Source organism: Microcaecilia unicolor, chromosome 1 (assembly GCF_901765095.1).
Source record: "Microcaecilia unicolor chromosome 1, aMicUni1.1, whole genome shotgun sequence".
Lineage (NCBI taxonomy): Eukaryota > Metazoa > Chordata > Amphibia > Gymnophiona > Siphonopidae > Microcaecilia > Microcaecilia unicolor.
In genome coordinates, this window is record NC_044031.1 from 719,182,377 (window position 1) to 719,197,994 (window position 15,618).

Sequence of the window (15,618 nt, forward strand, 5' to 3'; positions counted from 1 at the left end):
ATCTGCGTATAAAGCTTGGACTTTGTATGAATAAATAATTGCATGACAGTTATGCATGAGAAGGGGTTTGTTGGAATGTAATTGTATTTTACATGCATTGCCTGTCACCTATTATTTCTCTGTGATTACTCTGTGACCTCTGATGTGAATTACTTAGAGAGGTCACACAGCTATGCAACTTCCTGTGGGGGATAGATGCAGCACATGCAGCACATGGAGCACATGGAGCTCATGATCTCTCCTAACCTGAGAGGATCTATGGTGGTGTGAGCATCCATTACCATCTAAGCACATGGAAGGAGCTGATAATACAAATGTATAGTAATATGTATATATAAGCCTGTCTGATTATAATCTAACTACAAACTGTGAGTAAACAGATGTTTTGTTACTTCAACTTTAAAGTGACTCAGCAGTGAATTATTCAGGGGTGAATGAGAGAGAGATGAAGAAAGAAATTAACATTTCTAAAGCTGAAGCTGTGTGTACTAAAATCTGCTAATTATTTACTACAAATAATCCAACAGACATTACCCGCTCCACTGCTATTAGCTACGCTGGACTACAGCTCTGGAATTCACTCCTCAGGACGACAAGACTGGTGCACTAACCACCAGGCTAATCCTCCACTCTTTCTGCTTCTCCTATGTGCTTCATCTCTTTGACTGCATTTCTTTCTCTCTACTAGGCAGTTTTTTAGTTTTGTTGTAAACCGCATAGAAGCCATCTTGGCCCTTCTGCGGTATATCAAGTCATTGTAAATAAACAAATATTTAACCTTACCAGGAAAGAAAACCAGACCACATCTATGTATAGTACCACAGAATGGTGAACCGTGCAGCATAAATGGCAAGGGTATTATTTGGCCCACTTACCTCTTTCACATTGCGGCCCAGTGAAGCCATATGAGCAGGCACAGCGATTGGGAGCAACGCACCTACCGCCATTTAAACAGCCCTGGTCACAAACAGCTGCAGTAGAAAGAAATTACAAAATAATAACAATAAGAACCCACATCAGTAAACAGTCTAAAAATAGCATTCATTTGAAAGAGCAGAGAAAGGATGGGACTGCAAACAAATAAAAATCGGGTTTTAATTACAAGTAGGTCATTATTCAGCCACCAAGATCGATGTGTTTTGTTTTTTTTTAACACCAGCTGCAATGGTCAATCCAGTGGCACTATCCAGCCGCTGGCTGGTGTGAATATTAGGACAAGGCAGGCAGCGCCAGATAATGGCAATATTCTGTCTGCCGTTTCGATAGCTTATATGGATAACTCAGCCTTCTATCTGTGCTAAGTTACCCGGACAACAGACTGAATGATGTCACTATCTAAATAACTTTTAGGACTGCTATGGATCTACCTGTGCATGAGAGAGATGTATATACATTGGGTTTGCATCAAGTGGAAATTTATTCCAATTATCCGGAAAACCTGACTGGCTTTGTGGGTCCTCAGGACACATTGAACAATTCTGAAATATATTACCACCTCCCACCCAACTCCACTCCTCCAACAAAAATTAAAAGCAAGTAAAAAACATTGGGTCAGTATTCAAAAGCCGCATGCCGAATGGCAAATTTGTGCTCGGCTCTTAGCTGTAGTACCACAAGTCTACCACTTTTCAAACAATGCCCAATTTTGCCATTTAACACATATTAAATGACAAAACTCCTGTGTTATTCCCTTAACACATTAGTAACTACCTTTCCTAACCACATTAATCTAACTACTGAATATAATCAATTAAAGTTCTCTGGATAAACATATCTATATAACTTTACGTGAGTTGTTCCAGTGGCCCAGTTTATTCAGTTGTTTAATCTGATGGCACTGATATTTGGAACTGTCCAATGAAACTAAAGCCTCATCCCTTGAATACCCACAGCGTCACCTTTGCTTAACCAAATAAATTGTGTCTGACCAACAAATTGTCCTGAAAATAATGTATCCAGTCAGTAGGAGGGAATTTTGAAAGGCCAATATCGGTCCAGGAAATTCTCAAAGTTATGCCAACAAACCTTTCGAATACTGGCCTTCACTTCCAGAGCAAATTCGTACTCTTTCTTGTTATTTTCTGTTTCGTAAAGCATTGAAAACTTGCTGTACTTTTTTGGTTTTGTACTTCATTTTTTGTAACCCACTTAGATTCTCTAATGATAGAAGCAGAATATAAACAGGGCTTTTTTTGAGGGGGTACTTGGGGGGTACTGAGTACCGGCACCTTTTCCATTATCTGCTAAAATTGACCCATGGTCCCCAAGTTTTAATGAAAGAGCTCAGGCACCAATTTTGCCTTATCATGGATTCTGTGAGTGGTTGCAGGGGGCCTGGCTATTGTAGGGTGCGTCCCTCAGTGATCACCCCACCCCTGAAGGGTGGCCTAGCATTTGAGTACCGGCACCTTTTTTGCTACAAAAAATGCACTGGATATAAATGTCAAGAACAGAATAGAATATGGATGTGTGTAGTTCTCCGTCCTGAGTTTTAATGCACGTACTTTTCCTGAATCTTGATGTGTATCTTGGCATCATCCCTTTGAAAATTCCAATAAAAGTACATCAATGAAAGCTGCAATATTGTTTGCACCTGCTCTTCTGTGCAGATGGCTAAGAATGGTAAAATAGTAAAAGTACTTTTGAAAATGTCATGTACAAATCTTATTTTCCTCGCCCAAATATGCTGAAATGAACATCTTTTTACATTAGGAATCCTGCACACACTTTTTAGGCACTCTGAGACAGATACATCAGTAGTAAATGGCTTTGAAAATTAATCTTTAGGGGTTTCTTTTACAAAGCTGCGACAAAAGGGGTCCTGCACTGGCGTTGACATGTGTTTTCAATGCACACTGAGGCACCCTTTTACCACAGCGGGTAAAAGGCAGGTTTCCCTTTTTTTAAAGAAATAGCCATGTGGCAGTGCAGCCATTTCAGGGAGGAGCACTTACCGCCACCCATTGACGTGGCAGTAAGGGACCTGTGCTAACCCGATGGTAACCGGGCAGCACGCGGCACTGCCTGATTATTGCCGGGTGCACACTGGTGCTACAAAAATTGAAATATTTTTGAAGCACCAGAAATGGCGCGCGCTGGGGCTGGGAATTACTACTGGGCTACTAAGGTAGCCTGGCGGTACTTCCCTTTTAGCGAGCGGTAAGCCTGCATTGGGCTTACCACCACCAGTTCGTATAAGGGCCCCTAGGATGGTTATATAATATAAACCTAAAAAATATTTTAGCATCCAGACTGGAATGGGTTGCACAACACACATGGATAAACATCTGGGGATATTTTGCCTGTGGCACTGGGAGTTCATCTCTGTCCTCTGAGGTCTGAACTAAGGCCAGTTTTGGAAGTCATTTTAAAAGGCTTGTATGGCATTTACACATGTAAATAGGCAATCTTAGAAGTCTTAATCTCATGTTAATTGGACAAATAGGACCGCATAAAATCGTCCTATCTTTGTCCGATTTAACTGATGCAGTTAAGTGCTGAATATCGCACTTAATCGGATAAGTGACAGCCACCTGCACATTCCCGGATATTCAGTGCTGGTGATTGGATGTGGCACAACATTGAATATCTAGGCATAAGACTCAGAAGTGTAGCCAGGTTGAGACACTGGGGGGAGCGGAGAGCAGACTGCACAAGCGCGAAAGACCGGCAGGACCACTTAAAAAATAGGTGTCATCGCCGTCAGAAGTCCGTTTGGGAGAGCAGTCGCTCTCCTAGCGGCCCAACTAGCTAAGCCACTGATAAGACTGGCAGCAGCCAAAAACCTGCTGACTGCCACCAGCTGAATATTGATCCCAAGATCTCACTGCATAAAATGGGATCTGTGCTAAAATGGCACGAGTTAGTGGTAAAATAACACATCTTAATGGCAGCCCACGTTGGTAGTTTCCCCCCTTAGTGTGAAGAGTTTGTCTCTGGTAAGCAGAGCTGATATTGTGATGTCATAATGCCTCATTCCAGCAAGACCTAACAGCCAACCTCATCAGTGATGTCACAATGACTTGATTGCCCTATGCGTGGCTCATTTTCATTACATATAGCAGTGATTTTGATGTCTAGAGACATTTCTTTTTCTGTAATTAAGGGGGAAAGTTATCAATGTGGGCTACCATTAAGAAGTATTATTTTACTGTTAACCCCAGTTATTATAAACTAGGTCTCATTGCATAAAATGGAAGCTGTGCCAAAATAGCATGAGTTAGCCACTTACATGTGTAAATGCTGGTATTTACATAAATGTAAGTGCCAGCATTTAAACGTGGAGAACCCTGAATGATGTTACTCTTTTTTGAATTTGTTTCTTTATAAAACAGCTGCTATGGCAGTGTATGCCAGCCTGCATTACCAACAGCCTTATAATTATTGTACAGAAGGCTCCATGTTCAGAAGGTCTTTTGTAAAACACCTTGCTAATTCTTAACTTTCCAACTTGGACATCCTTTTTTTCTAGCTATCCATCCTGTGCAAATTTGGGCTTCACATGTGGAAACTAACATAGTACTATACTGAAACGTTAGAGCTCAAACTATGAGCCTGTTAGTCCTGACTTGATTTCCCCACCTTCTTTCAGTGGATAACCTTCAGCAAGTTACTTAATCTCCTTCTGCTTATCATAGACTGGATTGTAAACACTTTGGATGTTCGGTATATGTGCAGATTTTTCCTTTTTTTTTTTCAAATCAGTGTGTAGGGCCACAGGAATCCTGCAGTGTGGGTGCCTGCAGAGACTTCCAGACCCTCTTCTTTAAGCAGTATAATTTTACCTTATGTCTGACATCAGTAGTTGATGAGCAGAGCCTTACACAATCATTAGAATTTCTAGTTTCTTTCAAAAGGAAGGACAACCTAATGGCTGTATATTATAAACAGATGTAGGGAAGTGATTTAGGAGGAACCCCTCCCCCCCCCCCCCCACTCCCTCGCATAAAACCCTGTACCACTCTTGAATAACTGGCTTTGGTTTCTTGTGATTCCCCAGCCTCTGATCATGCACATGAGGGAGGAGCCCCTTCCAGTATAAAGCCCTAGCCATATAGATCCAGAAAAAGCTACATAATTTATACCTGGTTACCCTAGGTGATCATAAGAATGTTCTAGGAGTAATTCAGGAACACACAGGAAACAGAAGCCACTTAAGCACCTGCCCTGTTTGGAGTGCCTGAGGGACCAGGTAACCCTCTACATCCTTTCTAAATGAAAAACAAAACAAAGTAAGGAGAAAGGAGAGACTGAGCTACATGTGTTGTTTGTAATGTTAATTGTTATTTTAATTATGTATGTTTTTATTGTAATCCACCTACATAACAGGTGGGCTAAATATGACCACCCTCCACTGGTGGTCCAAGAACATCTATGTCGGCAAAATGAAACTTTACTATGCAAATTTACTACTACTGTCAGAAGCCTTTTCAGTGAAGTGTTTTTGCAGCTTTATTTTGGTAGGTAACACCAAATGCAATGAACAGCTTTAGTCAGTAGAGACTCAGAGAGGCATTTTGTGGCCACTTCAACTGGTTCCAAAACTTGAATGACATCGTCCAACAAGTCTTCATTGATACCAGCCAAATTTCTATTAAAACCTGGTTCAGCGCTCAGTGTATGTGAAAAATTTGATGCCACTGTTAACAGTACACTGTTCAATTGTGTTACTACATATTGTTTAAGTGTTGCAACCAGCTGATTGTTAATTTTTGTTTTGACAATGTCACTAGTTCTTTTGAGGTATCAATAAGTTGGGCTACCTCAGGTCGCAAACCAGTACCATACGAATTTGGCTGCTGCAGTCCATGCGACATGAATATCCAATCCATGTGTTTTCTCAAAAGGCAGCCTTCATATTCTTGGCATTATCTGTAGTGAACACATTGTCTTGACATTGTACACAAATCTCGTAAAGACTCAGCTTCATTGTCAGTTTTACAATTTCCGAGGTGTGATTTTCATCCAGTAATCAAATAGCCAAGATACACGATTCAGTTTGCCAGTTATCAATGTACTGTACAGTCACAGTTATCTAGCTGTGGTTGCATTGTTAGTGTGTCCAGAGGTCAGTTGTCACTCCGAACTGTGGCACTAAAGGTAGCTTGCAATCTTCTCTTCCTCCACAACACCATCAAGATGACGAGAGACAGTTGACCTACAGGGTATGACTTAGTCCAGGTCAACATTCCCACATTTAGTACCAATGAAGATGAATTTTGATGCTAAATTCCTGAATCCAACCACTTCAACAATAGAAAAACACATAAGTACATAAGTATATAAGCACTGCCACGCTGGGAAACGACCAAAGGTCCATCAAGCCCAGCACTCTATCTCCAACAGCGGCCAATCCAGGCCCCAAGAACCTGGCAAAAACCTAAAATTTAATAACGATCAATGGACTTTTCCTTCAGGAATCTGTCCAGACCCCCTTTAAAATCAGCAAGGCCAGCTGCCATCACTACCTTCTCCGGCACATAGCAACCATAATGTTTGCCACTTTGTTTGCAGGTACTTTGTTGATATTACTTAACAGAGAAAAACCTGGTATAGCTGTAATCTTTGTTGCTGGCGTACGGTTTGCACAATAGTCCTTGTGAGCCCATAAGCCATTGGGTCCCATCATGTGACCTCCAAGAGAGAATTGTCTTGCATCTCAAGCAAAGCATAAAAGGCATTTCTTTGGCAATCACCATTACTGATTTAAAGAAATTCCATACATCACTCTTACCCTATTTTTCGTAAATGAAACGCAGTTGCTGTTTAAAACAATAAGTTTCTGAATGTCGGCTTTCTTTTCCATTGCCATAACAAAATTGCACAGGACTGAAGTACCGAGTCAGTCTCTGTAAAACAATACAACACAGGATAAATAAAAATTTAAAATGCATTTCCTACTGTACTAAGGAAAATGCCAGACCATGGTAGAGGGGTTGGGTTGGGTTTGGTGCAGCAGGGCCAGCCTTTTCTCTTTCCATTGTAGCCAGAAGTAAAAAAAAATGTTCTAGCCCGATTCATGCCAAAAAATAGCCCCAAAATAGGTCAACACTTGACACCAAAAAACCACAGTAAATATCTATGTAAAGTGACTATAATCTATCAAAGAATTCAGATCCAGAATAATATACTGAAGCTTAGAAAGGACAAAAAAATACAATAAACAGAAGTTTCCAAACTAAAATTGGTTAACTAAACATGTAAATTCAGTACAATGTCAACATAACAATGTGACAGAGAGCAGGACACTGAGCCCTGAACCTATAAAGTATCTTGTAGAAAACCATTTCTCTTTAATCAATAAATTGCAAGACATTAAAAACCCTGAAAAGACAGAAGGAGGTATGCTTTAGCTGCACTCTGATACAAACAGCCAGCTATTAAAGAGAAAGAAAACCACTTCCCAGTTCCTACCACTGCCCGTGTTTATAAAAACTAAATGTAGTCAACTGACTCATCTCTCTGCAGTTCTCTTCTGCTTCTGCGGGTCAGGACTCACTGCTCACTGCCTCCTCTCCTCTGTGTCTGGTGCCACAGCTCAGCTCCTGCTACCTCCTCCATGGCCACAGATACTCAGTTCCTGCTGCCTCCTCCATGGCCACAGATGCTCAGCTCCTGCTGCCTCCTCTCTCCTCCAGGGCCACAGCTCAGCTCTTGCTGTCTTCTCTCCACTGGTGCTGTGCTCACTGCTCAGCTCATGCCGCCTCCATCCTCACTCCTCTCCTCCTCCAGCGCTGCTGCTGACCATGTACTCGCTCCTCGCATCAGCTGCTTCCTCTTCTTCAAGTCCATCGGCAGTGTGCTGCTGAATCAGCTGATGACCTTCTGCCTTTGAGTCTATATATAAACTGGCCATGGACCTGGCTGGAGCCTGCTGCTCACTCAGCAGCATGACTCATTTCCCTCACCTTCTCTCCTACTGGAACCCTGCCCTGAGGCATGCAATTATGGAGAGAGAACGCTATTGGAGCCCCACAATGAGGCTTGAATTTGAATTTTGAAATACACAGAGCTCAAGGAACACAGTGATCTGCATGGTGTTTGCTGTGTCCTTGGCAGGCTGTCAGGGACGGAGGAAGAGCGGAGCAGCTTGGAGTTGAAGGGGCAAGTCAGGCCTAAATAAAGGTGTACTTTATAGAATGCGCTTAGGTGAATTTCATTTTGGTGCTGAATTTTTAGGTGTGATATCTAGAATCTAGTCCTATATGCAGGTACTTCCTCTGTCCCTAGCGGGTTTACAGTCTACATTTATGGTACCAGGGGCAATGGAGGGTTAAGTGACTTGCCCAGGATCATAAGGAGCTACAGTGGAAACCGAACCCAGGTCCCTAGGATCTCAGTCCACTGAACTAACCATTAAGGTGCTCCTCCACTCCTTGAAGCAGATTTTAATTTATTTTAAAACATTTTGGTCTGTGACCTTTCACCTCTGCAGGAGGCTTAAAAGCTAGCCTTCTATCTGTGGTATGGCATATTTGCTGCTTCTACCTGTGGAGAAGAAGTGCTGCTGCTTTTTAGGAGTGTCTGCTGTTCTGTGAGTATTTTTATCACATTTGGAACCTCTGTGTTTTAGTCTTTTCTGTGGTTTTTAAGGATCTTGGGTTTCATGCACTGGCATAGCCACGGGGGACCTTGGGGGCCTGCCCCCCCATTTAGGTTTGGGCCCCAAAAGTCTACTGGTTTGGCTGGCAGGACTCCCTAAGCCCCACCAGCAGAATCTTTCCTGCGGTGATATTCACTGCTGTGCAGCATGCCCTGCTTCCCCCTCCCTTGCGCGCATGCTTGGAGTCCTCTTTGATGTTCACTATGGAGCACTATTTTGCACTTATTGTTGCTCTCTTGCTCTTGCACTTGACTGATACAATGGTAGTTATAACTACTGAATCGCTGTTATTTGTTCATTTGATGATACACTGTTTATAAACATTGTAATGTCTTTTTTATGCTTGTTTTTTTAACTATATTATGATTCTATGATATTTCTTTTGAGATTACAATTGGTTATTGCATGCTACATTTGTAATTGTTTTTAATGCATGTTATTAGTGCTGCTTTTATGCGTCACGTTTGATTTTAATATTTTATTTTATATTATTATTACATTTGTATCCCACCTCTTTGCAGGCTCAATGTGGCTTACGATTTGCATTTTTAAAAATTGATTTTATTGTTTGTATAGTAGGTCTAACCCCTGACTCAACTTTAAGGCGAAATGTGGCCATGTCGGGTGCTTGATTTAACAAATTGTATACTCTTATACTGGTTGGTCTACTTTGTGCTGTGCTGCTATTCATATTTCACAGTACGGAGCTGTGCCCACACATAGAGATACAGACACTGATGATGAATGTATTTGCCATTTTCATATTTGCTTTAATAGCATTGGTCAAACTGAATTCATTGTATACCAAAGTGAATGTAAATCACATTTTACACTGACTTCCTTGCAGTTCTGAATGAGGTATACATCTGTTAATGCACTTTAGGGAAATAAACGTAAGAACATGAGCGTTGCCATATTGGGACAGACCGAAGGTCCATCAAGTCCAGTGTCCTGGGAAGCTTGCCAGGTGCCCTTGGCCTGGATTGGCCGCTGTCATGGACAGGATGCTGGGCTTGATGGACCCTTGGTCCTTTCCCAGTGTGGCATTACTTATGTACTTATGTCCTGTTTCCAACAGTGGCCAATCCAGGTCACAAATACCTGGCAAGATCCCAGAACAGTAAAACAGATTTCATGCTGCTTATCCTAGAAAGACTTGGGGAAATCCACTGCTTATTTCTAGGATAAGCAGCATGAAATCTGCTTTACTGTTCTGGGATCTTGCCAGGTACCTGTGACCTGGATTGGCCACTGTTGGAAACAGGACACTGGGCTTGATGGACCTTTGGTCTGTCCCAATATGGCAACACTCATGTTCTTATGTTTATTTCCCTAAAGTGCATTAACAGATGTATACCTCATTCAGAACTGCAAGGAAGTCAGTGTAAAATGTGATTTACATTCACTTTGGTATACAATGAATTCAGTTTGACCAATGCTATTAAAGCAAATATGGAAATGTCAAATACATTCAGCATCAGTGTCTGCATCTCTATGTGTTAGTGATACACTAATTTAAGGCATAATACACTGATACAGAGACTGCATATGTTTGAAACGCTCCCTAGGAAAGACAAGAGACTTACGCTGCCCGCACTGCTTTCCTGTGTATCCCTTCTGACATATACATTGGTCATCACTGCAGGAACCTCCATTCATACATCTGACGTTGCAGTGCTGTACTGGAAAGAATGAGAAAAGCACTATGTAAGAGCTTAGCTCGCTGGTCTACAATCATGCTGTCCAAGCAGTGCAGAAGAAAAAGAAAACCAGTGCTGTGTCGCAATTCATCTGAACCATTAAGAAAAGCAAAATTACAAGTTAAAAGCATGCTTAAATATAGACATTTTAGAATGCAAAGTACAGTCTATATTCAAAGCTTTTTGGTAAGAGTCTGAAAACCATATGGGAACACATGAACTGCTGGTCTGAAACCCATGATACTGGAGAGTTAAATGCTTGTTGTAATATAACATAATGAATAGTGTTCCAAACAGTGAAAGTAAATGAATATTGATGCTTTTTTGGGGGGAGGGAGGTAGGGGACCAATTTCCTCCTGCTCCTTTTAATAAGAGGAATTTATCTGCAAAACCACACCATGGAAGACGCGCTGGTGGGGTTTTGGATAACTTCCTAAGCAAGTCAAGGAAAAAGGTAGAGAGTCACTAATAAGTATAGTCCAAGGTCCCTGCATTCAATCTTAGGAGAACAGAAGGGTTTAGGGAAAGCACAGGAAATGATATCACCCATCAAGCAGGATAGGAACTCAAAACCACAAACTGATTTCAATTAGAGCAAGCCTTTCCAAAAACTAATTTCCATTCCCACATGAGTAGCCCCAGCTACTTAAATGCTTTTGAACTTTATTGCAGATAAAAAATTAACAGTAGCTTCTATACTGAGCTATGCATTCCTCTTTCAAGTTAAACACAAGATACATTCTTCCTTTTTTGGGAACATTCCTGATTTGACATGTGCTTTTCATGTACTGGAACCCCAAAGATTTTCTGCATTCATGCTGCTCTCAGGGCAGAAATGATCAGGCCCATTATAGTAGATTTTGCTCAGCGAACGAACATTCAGCACAGCAAGGCAACTAGCATTATAAACCATTCCTTAATGATCGATATTTTACTCTTATTACATAGTTCTTTTTATTGGACTAACAATACATTTTTTTGTCTATTTTTCAAAGGCAAACATAAGAATAGCCATACTGGGTCAGACCAATGGTCCATCTAACCCAGTATCCTGCCTCCAACAATGGCCAATCCAGGTCACAAGTACCTGGCAGAAACCCAATTAGTAGCAACATTCCATGTTACCAATCCCAGGGCAAGCAGTGGCTTCCCATATCTATCTCAAAAGTAGACTGTGGACTTTCCCTCCAGGGACTTGTCCAAACCTTTTTTAAACCCAGATATACTAACCGCTGTTACTACATCCTCTGGCAATGAGTTCCAGAGCTTAACAATTCATTGAGTGAAAAAATATTTCCTCCCATTCGTTTTAAAAGTATTTCCATATAACTTCATTGAGTGTCCCTTAGTCTCTGTACTTTTTGAAAGAGCAAAAATTCGATTCACTTCTACTCGTTCTGTCACTCAGGATTTTGTAGACCTAAGTCATATCTCCCCTCAGCCATCTCTCTTCCAAGCTGAAGAGCCCTAACATCTTTAGCCTTTCCTTATATAAGAGGAGTTCCATCCCCTTTACCATTTTGGTTGTTCTTCTTTGAACCTTTTCTAATTCCACTATATCTTTTTTCAGATACTGAGTCCAGAATTGAATGCAATACTCAAGGTGAGGTCATGCCATGGAGTGATACAGAGGCATTGTAGTATTCTTGGTCTTATTTACCATCCCTTGTCTTATAATTACTAATAATACCTTCTTCAGGTCAGAAATGAGCAAAGACAAAAATCAGAATGTATAAGTGAAATATAAAACCATTCCAGTGAATGTCTTACAGGGAAAGGTAGAGATTGGGGGGGGAGGGGGTTTGAGAAGAAAAGAGAAATGGATGGGTGATCAGAGGGTGACAAAACAGTATAATTTTATGGTTTATAATATGATAGGAAACCCAGATCTTTGTTAAGTCCTTTCTGGTGGGTGTCAAAATATTTCATCATTTTAACTTCAAAGATCTTACGTTCCTGGATTGTCTAGAAATTTCCTTTTAGTATTCTCACCATAAAGTTATTGATGCAGTGCTCTGGTCTTATAAAGTGCTCTCCCAGTGAGGTGTCACCCTGGCTAGCTTTGTGGTGTTTAATGTGGATTAGTTTATTAAAATCTTGATATACCACCTTGACTGTCACACAGAACACAGCAGTGAACACAGTAAAACAACTCAATAAAATTAAAAGGAACTGCAGTAAAAGACAGGAGAGGCACAATCACAACCAAGAGGCACAATTACATCCAAGAAAACATTATACCTGGAACCCCAACCTCGGCACCCATCAACTGCTACAGATCACCGTCTGAACAATAAAGGCCAACTCAAAAAAAATGAGTTTTCAATGAAACTTTAACATAGTAGCATAGTAAATGACGGCAGATAAAGATCTGAATTGTCCATCCAGTCTGCCCAACAAGATAAACTCATTTTACATGGTATGTGATACTTTATATGTATACCCGAGTTCGATTTGTCCTTGCCTTTCTCAGGGCACAGACCGTAGAAGTCTGCCAAGCACTGTTCTTGTACTAAAAGTTCTGAAGCTAACATCGAAGCCCCTTAAAATTTACACTCAATCACCGCTAAGTTTCCATAGATCCATTCATTCTAAACAGGATTCCTTTGTGTTTATCCCACTCATGTTTGAATTCCATTACTGTTTTCATCTCCACCACCTCCCGCGGGAGAGCATTCCATGTATCTACCACCCTTTCCATGAAAAAATACTCCTGAGTCTGCCCCCCTTCAACCTCAATTCATGTCCTCTAGTTCTACCACTTTCCAGTATCCAGAAAAGGTTCTTTTGCGGAATAATACCTTTCAAATATTTGAACGTCTATATCATGTCACCCCTGTTTCTCCTTTCCACCAAGGTATACATGTTCAGGTCAGCAAGTCTCTCCCTATGGATGGCAGGAGGAAGATCATTCCAAAGTTGAGGGGCAATGAAATAAAAAGCTGGGTGGTGCATTGTCTCATAATGAGCTTGTTTGGGGTTAGGAAGGACTAACCTATGTGAGTGTAGGGATCTCAGTACACAGTGAGGGGTGTAGGGAATAGTTAAGGATGCCAGGTAAGGTGGGGAGCCTCTATAATAAGCTTTATGAACTAGACATCAAATTCTTTGATGAAATAAGGATCGGAATCAGAGCCAATGCAATTTAATCAACAGAGGTTTGACATGATCAGATTTCCTAGCTTTGAAAAGTAATTGAACTACAGAATTCTGCAAGGTTTATAACCTTTTAAGTTGAGATGAAGGTAGCCCAACATATACTATGTTACAATAATCAAGTCTAGAGAATAGAAGCACATGTACCAGAGAATGCAGTACTGGAAATTTTTTTTTGTTACATTTGTACCCCACACTTTCCCACTCATGGCAGCCTCAATGCGGCTTACATGGGGCAATGGAGGGTTAAGTGACTTGCCCAGAGTCACAAGGAGCTGCCTGTGCCTGAAGTGGGAATCAAACTCAGTTCCTCAGGACCAAAGTCCACCACCCTAACCACTAGGCCACTCCTCCACCTTTGAGGACATTACATAGAAACCTAATCAAATAGAGAGACCTAAAGCCTTTCTTCAATACAGATCTGATCTGATCCTGAAAAGAAAGATGAGAGTCCATTGTTACCCCTAGGTAGTGAAAGGAAGATGAAGGTGTGATAGAGTGATCAAGTAGGTGGAGATGCAGAATCGGGGCAAGAAGACACCCAGTAATCCAGCACAGTAATGTGGTGCCTGTGTAAGTTGAGTCTTGTCTTTAGCATCTGACCTGTCTCCAGCATAGCATCCTTCTTCACATTTATTTGCACTGAAAGAAATATACTACGTTCGAAGAAGAGCATGAGTAGGATCACCCCATGTTCAGTATTTTTCCCATGTGAGTAACTGTGGGGTCCCGTGATATATGTTAGCACAGTCTGCAGCTTAATATGTTGCAAGGATGTCTGCTATTCCCTTCTTTTTGAGCATATGTTGGGAGTTTGTTTTTCACTAATTATTGCTTCTGATTGGGTGATTATTGAAAGGCCAGCATTGGTGGAGAGGGGACTCTCTCTTTCAGTAAATCTCAGCTCTGGATTGTATGTCACTACAAGGGGGACTCTCTCTGTGGTTTCTTGGTGTTTTAAGGAAAGAGGCAATCTTCTTGGAGATTGTTTTGGGGTTGTAGGCTTTTTGATTGAAGATTCAGTCAGGATTTTGAGGTGTTTCTCTTGTCTCTTGGGTCATAGCACATATGATGGTATCATGTGGCTTGCCTGTGTATAACAGACTTTTTTGTATGTGAAGAGTGGAAATTGGAGTTGTGGAGGTAGCTGCATCTATTAGTTGGTCTGCTGTATGTAGATGTTTGTATATAGCCATTATTAATAGAAACTGTCTAGAAAGATGACTTTTTCTGTGGAGTAGACAAATTTGATTCAAACCACTACACTGGCTGCCAATCAAGGCAAGACTACTTTACAAAGCTAGAACTCTCATTTTCAAGAGATTGTTTGGAATGGTGTCTGCATAAATGCAACTTATGCAAGACATGATCAAGCTATCTCCAAGAAATGCAAACCCAGAAACCAGAAGCTATCTGCTACTCCACCTACCTAACTGCAGAAACATAGCATACAGTTATCCAGGATCCAAATGGTGGAACTCAATACCAAAAGCCACAAGAAGTATCACTAGCTATCTCCAGTTCAGAAAAGAACTGAAAACATACCTCTTCAAAAAATTCTACAACTAATCATATAAGCTACAAATGACCTCTTTAAGTCACAAATGTAAAACACTACTGTAACTTTACTGTATACTGTAAGCCACTTTGAACTGAAACTTGTTTTTGGATAAGAGTGGGATACAAGAATGCATAAATAAATAAAAGCTAGTTTAAAAAATGTATTGTTAGTCCAATAAAAAAAGTTATCGTTTTATCTTCTTCTTTTTGGGGGGTTTCTATTTATTACCTTTAGAGTGGATTCACATGGCTACCACACCAACTTATACATAATCTTACAACCACAAAATTGTCAATATTTAAACTATGACCTCACAGAACATTATTGTACTTGAAGGAAATACCTGTCATGACGTAACAGTTATTATCACCAAATGTCTTGAAGCATCTTATGATTTCTTTTGGTTGCGCTTGGCTTGATGGGGATCTTTTAAGCTAACACTGAAGATCACAAAACCCAGGACTCCATATAAGTCCACAGAGGCAAGCAACAGAAAGTTGTCTGGGTGGTTTTTTAGGATACGGTGGTGAAACACTTTGGGAGAGATTACAAAGAGTGTGGGGGGGGGGGGGGGAGGTTGATGTGCTCAGGCCCAGAA

The 15,618-nt window shown here is 40.9% G+C and overlaps 1 protein-coding gene across 1 annotated transcript in view; it reads right to left on the reverse strand.

The window, feature by feature from the left end:
* The window catches only part of FBN1 (fibrillin 1), a 415,078-nt gene that overhangs the window by 336,026 nt on the left and 63,434 nt on the right, over nucleotides 1–15,618 (reverse strand). Inside the window, exons 5-6 of the mRNA XM_030189555.1 lie at nucleotides 10,189–10,284; nucleotides 876–971 (exon numbers count right to left, since the gene is read on the reverse strand). Of these exons, the coding sequence (XP_030045415.1) occupies nucleotides 876–971; nucleotides 10,189–10,284 (192 nt within the window). The remainder of the gene's footprint in view (nucleotides 1–875; nucleotides 972–10,188; nucleotides 10,285–15,618) is intronic.